Source organism: Metopolophium dirhodum, chromosome 3 (genome assembly GCF_019925205.1).
Source record: "Metopolophium dirhodum isolate CAU chromosome 3, ASM1992520v1, whole genome shotgun sequence".
Classification (NCBI taxonomy): domain Eukaryota; kingdom Metazoa; phylum Arthropoda; class Insecta; order Hemiptera; family Aphididae; genus Metopolophium; species Metopolophium dirhodum.
In genome coordinates, this window is record NC_083562.1 from 2,665,003 (window position 1) to 2,678,583 (window position 13,581).

Below are 13,581 nucleotides of genomic sequence, written 5' to 3' on the forward strand. Positions count from 1 at the left end.
ATCGTTATTATCATCATTATTGTCATAAGCGTTTCATATACATTATGTTATTATATTATATGCGCAGAGGACTGTGCACTCCGCGAATATATACTGTCGGAAATCAAATATAATAGAACTTAGGTACATACCTATAATTATAATATACAATATATTATATACCGTATCGGCGGATCGTATTCCCGAATTACGCACACTTAAAGCAGTGTGCGTGCTGTAGTTATTACTTCGGAATGACGTGACGTTTATCATACGCCGACGTTACTTAAGCAGGTAATAGGTATGTATGTAATAATAACAATAATAATTATAATTATAAATTACACATCATAATTCGTATAAATATATTATTGCACCGTCTTCGGCGGCAGCACAGCATCGTTTACGGGTTAGTCAACCGTTTTCCAGGTACGAATAGGTACGACCATACTCGCGAGGCATAGTAATATAATATTTAAATATTAAATACGCGAAGGAACCATTTTAACCATTACTGAGGGTTTTAACGTTATATAATATAATTCACGCATGGTTCAATATTGTTTCTGCAATCGACTAAAATACGGGAATATCTTTTGGTTCGATGTGATTTTGTATGAAATAAATTCTGCTTCACGCGTCTTTCAGGTTATATAATATTATACATATATTACCTATAACTGATATCGCATTGCAATATAATTTAGTATTGTACTGGTGTACAATCCACTTGCAACGATCTTCGAGGGACCTAGAGAATCAGATCGTTGTATCCAAACTTCGTAATATCTTGATGATGAAAACGTATGTGAGCTATAAAATCAACCAGCAAATACATGACTGGAAATCGCGTTTTATCCGGAATATCGTTATATACGCGGGCGGCATCGTAATGACCGAATTCTGCTGTATTATTTATATTAATATTTAAGTATATAACACAGAGACGGGGACACTATAACTTGGATACTATTGTATTGCTTAGTACCCTATACATACATATATTTTTGAATTCTGTTTGCGGGAAATCGGGACATGATAGACTTATGATTGGATCATAAATTTCGATGACTTTATTTTAACTCTTATATTTTGCGCATGCGCGACAACTTCTACTTTTCACGTGTACGTTGTTTTTGTGCACACGAGGTGTAACAAAGATACGTATCATCATCATCATAGTCTATAAGGCACAATAAACTTATTTATTCGTGTGCGACTGAGCTCTGTGCGCCTCGTTATGTATAGCACGTTACAGACGTAAAATTGTTTAGCTGAAGAGGTTACTCTATTAGGTATATCTTGTTCTTACTTTTTGACAAACTATTATATTACTATAATATATTATACAATGTATCGACGGCAGTGCGGACTGATCTTATCTATACCTGTCAAGAGTTATATTTGTAGCAAATTTAATTTTCGTAAAATAAAATCACCGACCAATATTCGATATTAATTTTATTTTTGCCACAGATAAAATATAATCATTCATGATGTTCTATTGTAGGAACCTAATTATGGATCTATGACTATATTGTTATTACTCCCTATTATCATAACAAAACAACGAAAATATATTTTTGATAAAAACGTGTGTGCTGAGTTTTCTCTGAAAATGTATTCAAAACAACTTTTTTAAACTATCATCTGTGTCCGATTCGAAACGCTAAAAGAAGCTATGGAAAACTTTTGGAGTCCTCCTACCACGGAAAGACGTACTGGTAAAGTAATGGATAGCTCTAAAGTTTCTATGAGAAAAATAATTCATGCATGTTGGCATATTTATGTGTATATTTATCATCCTTCTCATACATAAACATTTTAACAATACATTTAGATTTAATTTGGATTAATTCGTAATATGTACAAAAACAACATGTTCTGAGCGAGCGAGTTTTAATAGATTCGTTCATTTACTCGTGTTTATAATATGTGCATTGACTTTTGATCTCTTTACGGTCGTCTATAAAACTACATTTTTATAAGTGTTTAATTTTCTCCGATAAGTTTTTTTACGGATAACTTAATATTAAGAATATCGAATCTTTGGGCAAGTCAAAAGAATCATACTGGACACATACAATATTAGATTGGACGTACTTACATGGTATTATTATTATAAAAGTTTCTTGTATTAATAATTTATTATTAATATTATATTGAAACTAGTAAACGGAGTGATCCATTTCACTGGTTACATGCACTGGTCGCATTATTTCTATGTCAAAAATATTTTTATTGTTATGTGTAATCAAGCCCGGATGAAGAGGGGGGGGGGGGGGAAGAAAAAAAACTTTACCAGAATCCAAAAAAAAAATATGGTGGTTACCATTTGAAAAAATAAAGTCGGTTTTATTATTTTTACAACTGCGTGTTTAAACATTTTGAAAATGTTATAAAAAAATTGCCTGTTAAAAATAGAGAAACACGTCTTTTTTTGTTTTAACAAAATTCCATATCATCGAGTTATAATTGTCAAAAAAAAAAGCCACGTACAATGACATAAGATACTTCTTGTATATTTTTTGTATAGTAAAAAATTATACAATAATATAAAGTCGTTAATATGTAATGATACAATAATTTTGAAGTTAAAGTTGAAAGGGGGCCCATTAAGTGTTTGGTGTCCCGGGGCCCAATTGATCCTTAATCCGGGCTTGTATATAATATACCATTACAAAAAGATTGCATATTTTAAAAAAATGTTGCCGGCATGATTTTTTATTTTTGTGACAATCTTAAAATTAATTTAAAATTTTGAATCGGAATTTAGTTTTCTAATGTATATTGATTTATTATCGGATACCTATTGAACAAATTGATTCACATAAATAACATTTTAAATTAAGATGAGTGGTCGAGTAGTAGTGACTAAAATACTTTTGAAGGGGTACCATAAACTTGTCATTTTAGTGTTTTACACAGATAATCACACCTTAGATATAACTATTATACAACAATAATTACGATAAATAATTTTTTTTGTGAAAATGTACCGTCCAAGGCTTATGTCCTTCAAAACTTAACGAGTGACGCGCAATCATGCATCAAAAGACCTTGAAATATTCCAACCAATATGATCTCAAAATTCTTAAAAAATGCGAAAAAATTAATTAGGTATAATGTATATAGGTACATGTAAAATTAGTGATAGCGCAAGACCTTTTTTTCTCGAGGGAAATATTATTTTTCAATGTCTATCGTATAATATTGAAATATACAATATTTCAATATTATAGTTATGCCTTCCCTTATATTTATATATTTTTTAAAAATATTTTCTCATACAACAAAACATAAAAATATAAGTTATAGAAGATGATCAAAAATCAATATCCTTCTAAATACCTTAGTTACCTTTAAGTTAATTACACACAACAAATTCAGATACTACAAAAATAATGTCTTAGCTAGTTATGTCATATATTATGTAGTATATCAATTATCAAACAATATTCACGAATTTCTTAAACGTTTTAATTAAATTTAAATTTGTCAGGATAGGCTTAGGTAAGCAAATCAAAATATAGAGGCACTCACCCCCTTTACCCTTTGGCCCCAGTAGCATCAGTGTGGCTGCCCCTAACAGTATAACATACAAATAAATGGTATGCAATCGCCATGTAACAACAACATATCATTAATAACAAGTTAAGTACTTAGGCGATTGCCATTTATCGCAAGCGTTATTATATTCGTAAATAGATCACTCGCCGACTTTAGCCCAATTCTATTACTTGATGTAACGGTAATTTAAAAAAAAATATTTAATAACTTTTGATGGGTTGGTAAAACTATATCTTGCTACACCTGAAAAATATGGCTTGGGTGCCACTGGACGTCATGATAATACTATTTGATTGTGAATTCGTATAAAATTACATTTCTATCATTATTCTACTAATAATAAATACCTATAAGTTATAAACTATATATAGTCATAATATTTAATAAGTATGCTTCAGGAATTATTAAGAACCGCTTTATTTTAAAATTAAATTGCCACCACTTCCCCCCCCCCAAAAAAAAAAAAACTTATTAATTTGTAAAGAAAGATTTTAACCCTCCCTAAAATTCAATCAAATCTCCATATGCTACACATCGATAATCGTTTTAATGACTTTAATTTCCATTAGATGTATAGTGATTTACGCATATCACACGACATTATTGAACCATTCTGCTTTCTAGCTCATAAATATAAATGATAATCTGATCGTTAAAAACAGGCAGTAACATTAGTCGATTTGCTTATAAAAACTATAAAAATCAATTTTTTTATAACAATCGTCAAGATAATATCAATATTTCATGAATAACACACAAAAAGCGTATAGTATTCTTATAGAATTAAGGTGAAACACAAATTAAATTATTAGTTTTGTTATATTATTAAACTATACAAACCACTTTTATTTTAATGTGTAAATAATAGTAATTAAACACAATGAAATATAAGTGCTTTACCGTATTTAATGAATGTTCCGTGAGTAAGCAGGCATGGAGGATCTTCTTTGGCCGCATGTGTATGTGACTTATAATACTTAGACCAAATAATTTAACCTCGTCCCTTCTAGTCATCGTTTGTTTGGGCCATGGTATTGTTATTACTATACACAGCTAGTAATATTATTTAAATTATCTCAAATTATAACGTAACATTATCGCATGATAGCAATTTATTTCGCACGCTCGTCATAATATTAAATGTAAAATATTCGGGACGTCGTGATAACCACGTCGTGGGTTGATTTAAAATATATAGACAAAGTACAAACAGTATTATAGAATAGTGTATGCCATATTAGATACATCAATTTTATGTTTGGTATAAAACATTGTTACGGGTTGTTATCCTTAATAAGCACCTACATTAAGTTTATTTATCACTCAGAAACTGCTCGTTTGAATTTTAAATCAACGTTTTCAAATAAATCATGTATTTAATAATTTACAGTAAAAATGGTTCTTGTTTGAAAAATAAGAAGTTTGGATCACCACAGAAGTACAGGACCCTTCTTAAATAGTATAAAAAACCTAAGTACCTATTCAAAATTATGATCTTTTAGTATACTTGAAAATTCCAAAAATAGTAATTTGAATAAAAGCATTATTAAAGGATAAAATGAGGGTAGAAAATACTTGTTAATCGCCCTCCAGTAATACATAGTATTATTCATATTTTGTATCCAACTCGGTAATATAAAAATCAGTTAAGTTAGAATTTAAAAGTTCTTTTTTTCCCGTTCCTGATAATATTTTGAAATATAATCAATGCCTGGAAAACATAAATTTCTGTACTCCCTACACTAGAGCTCTTGAAATCTAGTCAAAAACAATAGCATCGCTGCAAAGCGTTGAGGGGCTGTTAATCAAAACAGAAAATCTGACATACACACCACACATAATCCGCCCACAATAAATATAATATCTGGTGCATCGTAAATAGAAATATAAGTGACTGAATCACAAATTATAATCGAGCAGAAGTAATAGTATAAAATATTAATAATATTATATGATATGATATGAACTCCGATTTGTAGTAGTCGATATTGTGATGATGGTATTTTTCTAACTCTCCGACAACCTACAAACTTATCTATAAATATTATTTTTTTTATCTTTAAATACGTTTTAATCATGTCTGTACCTATTATTAGTACCTATATTACATAATATTAGTATAGTAATTTATAAATAAAATATCTAAAACTCTAAAGGCATACGACACTGTTCTTATAATATTATTTTCGTGTACGAACTACTACGCCAAGTCAACGCGATGAAACATCGTTTTATAAACTTTAAACGGTTTGATAAAAACAATGCAACATTATGTGTACGGTAATATTAATATCTCTATTATACAGCATTGTGTAAAAAAAATAATTAAAAACTAATTTTAGTTACCCACTCAGCAGCTATGTTTAATAGCGGGGCGTAAAATATAATATACATCTATTGTAAATTAAAAGATATCGATTTAACGCCTTGATATATAAACTTGATTGATTGATTTGTACTGTACGCCATCAATTTTTACGATCTATTCATACTAATTTCATAGCTGTTACTCGTCTATATACATATTTTATAATTTATTTAAGACCAGACAACTGCAGTAGGTATATATTATATATAAATAATATTATGATGGTGAGTAATATAGTTATACATTATTAAAAGTGTGTATACTCAGGTACATAAAACGCCAACATTTAACGATTTTTATTTAAAGTTGATAAAAAACTAAACAAAGATATTAAACTTTGAAAACATTAGACATTTTACCAACAAAGCATCTCAATACTGACATAAATATGACGGCATTTTAAAACTTGTTCTTTATACAACATTTTTAATTAAAAATAAAATTGAATTTACTAAGATGAAAAATAAAATTACCTAACCAATTTTATTGAAGATAATATAAATTTAATTAATATAACGCGGGAGGCTGTATAAGCAACATAAGCTATTAAGACTTAATTATATATATATTTTTTTTAGCATAATATATAATAATAATAGTATAACTGCAAAAATATATATACAGGTATACCTACGCCATGATTGCCTACGGTAAATTGTTATATTGGTAATTGTTTTAAATTAAAAAAAGCAGTCAAGTATAAAATTACTATATACAGTAATAGGATTTTAATAAATTCGCACATGTTTTGATCTTCTTATATTAAACGACGATGATGACGATAACGATATAGGTACCTATAATAATATTATAATTATTTTTATTTTAACGACAAACATAATTGACGAATACTGTAGCGGAAACAGCCCGGGGGGGAATTTGAAAAATAAAATGGGCAATTACTTCTCTAATTTTATGTTGTATTATTACGATTTTATTTTTTGGTGAATGAGAAAATATTTATTTTTTTCCTAACAAATTAAAATTGCAATATATTTTATTAAAAATATTACCTATATCATTGTTCTCGCAGTGTAAGTGTAGGTATAATATCAACAGTGTGAGTGCCAAATCAGTCACGCAACGTGGTTTAGAGTAAGTAACGTATGTTGCCACTAGTTCCCAGATGGGTGACCACTCTGGTTCATATAGTGGCATAAACTTTGCCCCATATACGTCACGTGTTGCTAACCTACCATTTCAACCGTACCATCCCTACCGTAGTCCCTACAATAATTAACAGCCATAGTTGCCGTGCTCAAATTCAAAAAAAAAAATCAACACTGTATGATTTCTTGTCGTACAACAATTATTATTGTGTTACACATATTATTTATTCTTACAATAACTAGAACAAATACTTATTTTGCAGTATACTAAGATTTATATAATGATACTTAATATAATATGTTTAACAATTTAAATAGTGAAGGAGAAGCAAGGAATAGGTTCATTTAACACATAGTTTGATAAGGATAGCGGAATTGACAGAATGTCGAACAGATCGTTTAGAGACTTTAAAACTAATCTAGAATAGGAGAGTAGGTGAGTCTGTTTTTTCCAGATAGGATATTATTTAAAAACTGAAGGTTGACCAAATGTCTGCGATCAGCCAAGGAAGCTAAACTGAGTCTTGTTGCTATATAGGTTTATAATCAATGCTGTGCAGAGCCACTAATTGTATGGAGTCATATTCCAAAGTATTTCGCACCAAAGTGCAATAGAGTACCTTAAGGGATAATCCATTTCTGAAGAAATGTGCAGTTCGTATAATAAATCAAAGTGATTTCAATCCCTTACAACATACCATGTCTATATGGGGTCTAGGATCCTTACTACTTGTTAGTTTAAGATCAAACTAGGTCAAGTAAAACGCCGTTATATCGCACTAAAGTACCTAGTACAATTCACGTTATACCTATAATCAAACAGTTGCATTACTTGTCGACGTCACTATGGTCTGTGTAATAATATATACCACAGCTGCGACCACATGGTATACCGAGGAAAACGATGAAAGATATAAAACAACTAATCGGTTTGTTGAAAAAAATATCACATTTTTATTGTTAGAAAAGTTTTATAAAATTATCTTAAAAACTACGTTTGTTGCCGGAAGACTTGGAAGGCGTTGTCGGGAGAGCGTGTTCAGTAGTGGTAAACCGGGTAGGCGGACTTGTAAGTTGGGTAGTATGCCTTTGCCTCGTATTTGCCTGGCCAGTACTTGCCGTCATCGTTAGCGTAAGCGTAGCTCGGGTAAGAGGCGTAAGCGGTCGGGTATGCGGTCGGGTACGAGTACGAGTACGGGTAAGCCGATGGGTAAGCTGATGGGTAAGCCGAATACGCGTACGGGTAGGCTGGAGAGGAGTAGGCCAAAGCTGCTGTAAGAATAAAAAAACCAAAATTATTTTTTAAAACCATCGATGCGGTTACACTTCTAATTTTCGACAACAGCATTTGAAACACAGAAAGAGTTCTGTAATTAAAATATTATAATAATTTATACTTACGGGCAGCGATGAAAGCTTGTTTCTTTACTCTGGCGGCTTCAGCGCCGACTTGTTCTTCGGCGACGACGGAGTACACGCTGAGGACAACCAAGGCGACGAATATCTGAGAGGAAAAAAAATAAGAGAGTTAAAACCGATCGATATTTCTGTCATGTTACTCAAGTATTGTATTATATTATGCTATTGGCAAACTTTATAAATGCGCGTGTCTATCGTTATTAGTAGTTATCCATTAGGTAGGTGCCTACTTAATATTATGCCAGTGAATCGCGGTGCAATTGTCGAGGGTCTGATCTAACGAATAGTTCGTACGAATTTAAAAAAAATGGGCAATTAGTTCAGAGAGTTTCATTTGCTCTTAGATTTACGAAGACTTGGGTCACCGTACACATATCGTAATACCATGTAGGCAGGTACCACACTCATATCTACTGCCACTGTAGATTACATACGCTGTGGCTCGGACGTTTCATTATATCATACAGATACTTAAAATATGTATACTAGAAAAGGTTTATATTTTTCCATTAAAGCGTAGGTATAATAATATTTATAATATAATAAGCATGTATAGTCGTATGGACGTTTACTAGATGATCGTAATTGTCTATTATTGTCGGGTATGATCTCTATATATTCCACTCGTCTCCATTAGATGTAGTATGTTATCCCTGGACCCTGGCTTTTTTCTTTGATAAATATATATTGTAACCTATTATTATTTTATTTTATACTGTACATTCGATTTAATTTTACTTATTAAGATATATTTTGTTATTTCTATCTTTTAATATTACTGCACTTGTACTTATATGTCCATGACCGAAAAGTAAAATAAAAATAAATATCGACACGCTCGGATCGTTTTTGAAACCGTAAGATAAACATAGTATTCGCTATCAGATAGGTATGATATATTATGTACCGCAAGCGGATTTCGATATATCACTCTGGGTACACACCCACATGGACGTTATCGCAGAGGGATGATTTAATATTTTCCGTAAAATATATCGAACGATTCGATCGTTGCTACAATCGTTCCGACGATATCCACAAATGTACGATAAGACTGATCGGCCCCGAAAATCTTACGAATAATACGCAGACATAATATTATTATATAGTATATAAGATAAAGTTATCGTCCTCGACGTAGAATTTCCGATTCATATAATCATATCATAATAATATGATGTAGACACACGATCGGCGATCGAAGAATCGTGTGACGATAAACGAGACGCGTGGAACGAATCGGTCGTATTATCATATATTTTACATTTTTATACGAATATTACTCGGATTATACGGATTTGAAGGAACGATTAAAACGAATCAACGATCAAGTCGAATTTATGAAATAAAAATGTGTCTGACTTACCAGATATTTGAAAGCGGCCATTTCTGTTTTGGTGTTTTCGTCTTGCGTTGTGTGCGACTGATCTGCAAAATTCAACCTGTGGTTGTCGATGCGAACTCTGGATGTGGTGTGATGCCAATGTCAGGCGTTGCCCTCTTTATATACTCACGAATTATTTAAATTTTAAATTTAATGCATGATGGGACGTGGGAGGTCGGTATGGGAAGCAACAGAAACTGTTAATACATAATCTTACATTTTTTTTTCGGCATAATAAATAATAATAACCAGGCTGCGCAAATATAATATACAGGTATACGCCTTGATTCCGGAATGTTGTTACATTGGTATAATTGTTTTAAATTAAAAAAAGCTGTCATGCATACTATTATTATTTATACGGTTATAAGATTTTATTAAATTTGCATAATATGATCTTTTTATATTATTAATATGATTTCGATTACGATGATGTATCTATAATACGATTATTTTTATTTTTATGACCAACTACGTAACTGACGAATACTATAGCTGCGGTGGAAATTTCTCGGAGCGAAATGTAAAAAAAAAACGGTCAATTATGTTCCTCTTAGATGGCTAAGTTGGTTAATTTTATGTCGTATTAATATGCATTTTATAATTTATAGAATACTAATTTATACAATGACGGATACACTTTTATAATCAAATCTAACAAATGTATAAAATAAATAAATGCAAATATGTAGTCGATTCGTGTGCATATATGAAGATACTTATAAACATTTTTTTTTTTAAATAGGAACGCAAATATTTGTCACCACGTGTTTCAATTACAAACAGTAAATTATTCATACCTAATTTAGTGACCAGTTACCCGTTGTCCGTAGTATATTCTCAGTACTTATGTCATTTTCCGGCATTTTTGCTTTCGTTAAATAAATAGGAAATTATTATTAATCTCAAACATGTATATGTAAATTATTTTGAAAGTCAGTTTTATAACTACGTTTGATTACATAGCTTACTATTTTTGACCTTGGTTCTTTTTTTCAATTATACGTATCATATTATTAATATAACCAAATTTCTAACAGCTGTAATTACAAATTTTCAAAAAAATTATCGTAATTTATTTATTTTTTAAAACCGAAAATATAGTTTTTTAAATATACTAAAACTGTTAATTGGTTGTGGGTGAGTATAATAACTAATAACTTATATTTAACATTTTTCTAAAGGTGGAATTTGGTTGTAAGGTAACTGCAGAAGAAACCAATATCAAAATTATGCAATGTAATCAAAGTTGCGACTGCAGATTTTTCAATAAAATATTATGTATGATAATATTTTGTAATATCTTTTGAATTAAAGTTTCATACTTTTTTCATTCAAAATAATAACGTCGGAAGGCGATACACTTAGTATAATGAATTCGAGTATTCGATGTAGAATTACTTTTAAAAAAGTTGCAGTATTCATAATTTCTTGTTATAAGTTATAAATTACTAAATGTCATAACCTAACTGATGTATATATAATAACTTTCAAATCAATTTTGTTACATATCTAGTATTTTGTTTGACAATATTTCATATTTTCTTATTTCGAACATAGGTATCCGGATGCTTCAGTTCATTTTTTTTTTTTTAAGCCAATAATCAACATTTTAGTTGCGACTGATACACTACTAATGAGTAATGTTGTTGATTTATTTTAATAGTTATAATGGCATAAATAAATATCAAGTAACTAATAGTATAATATCCATACCAATTTATTGAATATTATACTAGCTGAAATATAGTAAATTCTGACTTGCTGAAATGCATAGAAAATCATTAAAACAAATTCTGCTAATTATAAATGGTTATATTGACGTCAACACTCATCCTCAAATAAAATAATTAAAAAACAAACATTAATAATATAATATGTATTATAATCTATACTTTATACAATATTGTCAAGGATTATAATTTTAATATAAGACAGATAATGTATGTTTTATGTTACCTGCTTTGGAGGAATGGACTCTAAATACTAACAATAATAATAGCACACAGAACGTCAATTTACTCAACGATGCTAAGTATACAAAATACTTAAAAGAATTTTCATTTTTAATAAAAATATTTGTATTTGTATTTTAATACGATTTTTTAAAATTATTATTTTAAGACTAAAATTGTATCACGACTCACGACTACATTTTTCTATATTTTTTCGATATCAAATAATAATTAGGCAACAATTATTTTTGTCTTTATAATGATTAATTATTATTCATGTAGTGATTGATAACGCGTACATTTTATCGATTGTTTGAAATCATTGAAGCTTGTTTTGTCTTTGCATTGTTTTATAAATTTTTCATTTCTTATACTTTGACAAACTATAGAGCGTGGCACGCACTTCATTATAGTTAATGATTATAAGTTTTTTTTACTATAATCTCCTTTGAAACCAAAGTTTCCGCTCCAAATCTAGAACATTTTACAATACACGTTTCACTTCGAGCGAGTTAAGACGTCATTTGGGCGTTTCAACTTCAGATGACTTTCTGTGAGCGCCTCGAAAGTTTTAGGTTAACTTAATTTGACACTCTACACAAAGATGGCACGTCATTAACAATACGGTTTAGTGTTCATACCGATCGTGTACGGACGATAAGGCTACACGTTTAACTCTGAACATTAAACAATGTAGTGCAGTGAGCACAAAGAATCCTCGATATTATGTATTATATGTTTATATGTTATATTATATAGACATATAGTCGATGTTATATATTAACAATATTTATAGGTAACGACGAACGTTCATCCTAATTATTGCTGCGGTTATAGTCAAACTCGTTACAACGTGCGGTCTACTGAAACCGTTTTTTTTTTGGCAAATGAGAAAATTTTTTTCTCTCCTAAGAAATTGGAAACAATTCAGGACATTTTTTAAGGATGTTTTTTGTGTCCAAATGGACACAGTACAATGTCCAATGGAGATCCAGTAGAGTAAGATTTTACTAACTTTGCGTCCACTAGAATAAATAGTAAATTGTAGTTACTAATAAGTATAATAGCTATACAATATTACTATATTAATATTATTACTATTTTTTAGATTCTTAAAAAAATATATACTTATTTATCATTCTGCAGATAAACGATAAAAGTAAAATATATTTATTAGTTGATATTTAGGTATTACTATTTTTTATCATAAATAGTATTTGAAGGACGTGTGGTGGCGCGGCGTGCTGCTCTTTTAATTCCGTGTAGAAATAGTTATTTATATCACGATTCATGGCCCATGGATATATGAATCCAACTGTTAAGGAAGTAACTGGACAGGTTACTGAGTTAATAAAATGGGGTCTTTCTGCTAGTGAAACTTATTTTTAAGGGTGGATGAGTTAACACGCAGTGGTTATTCACTAAAAAATGGCCTAGGGAACATATAATACTTACATTATCTGCAATACTATACAATATCATTATATCTTGAGGTGTAAGCATAGTTATATAATATATTAGCACTTTATATATTATATCTTGTAGTGCAACAATATTATTATATTATTATTATTTTTTTTTATTGAGTTAAGGATTCAACATCTAAGGTCATTAACCTGAAGGTTATTTAGACGGTTTTTTTTTACTATTGAGGAGGGTACGGTAGGTTAGAAAACGTATAGGTATATGTGGCGAGAATTTATCACTAAAAGCCCAGGTGGTCACCAATCCGGGAATTAGCAACACCGACTGATGCTTGACCTCCGACCACGTTAGTGACTGAGGCTAACCATCACG

General features: G+C 30.2%; 2 protein-coding genes across 3 annotated transcripts in view; one reads left to right on the plus strand and one right to left on the minus strand.

The window, feature by feature from the left end:
- The window catches only part of LOC132941950 (ras-related protein Rap-2b-like), a 113,419-nt gene that overhangs the window by 11,134 nt on the left and 88,704 nt on the right, over positions 1-13,581 (plus strand). The gene's annotated exons all lie outside the window — the stretch shown is intronic.
- LOC132941954 (adhesive plaque matrix protein-like) lies at positions 7,957-9,964 on the minus strand. Its single transcript, XM_061010219.1, has 3 exons — positions 9,812-9,964; positions 8,428-8,530; positions 7,957-8,298 (listed from the first exon to the last, which is right to left on the minus strand). Exons 1-3 carry the CDS (start codon positions 9,830-9,832, stop codon positions 8,066-8,068), a joined length of 357 nt encoding a protein of 118 aa, XP_060866202.1. The 5' UTR covers positions 9,833-9,964; the 3' UTR covers positions 7,957-8,065.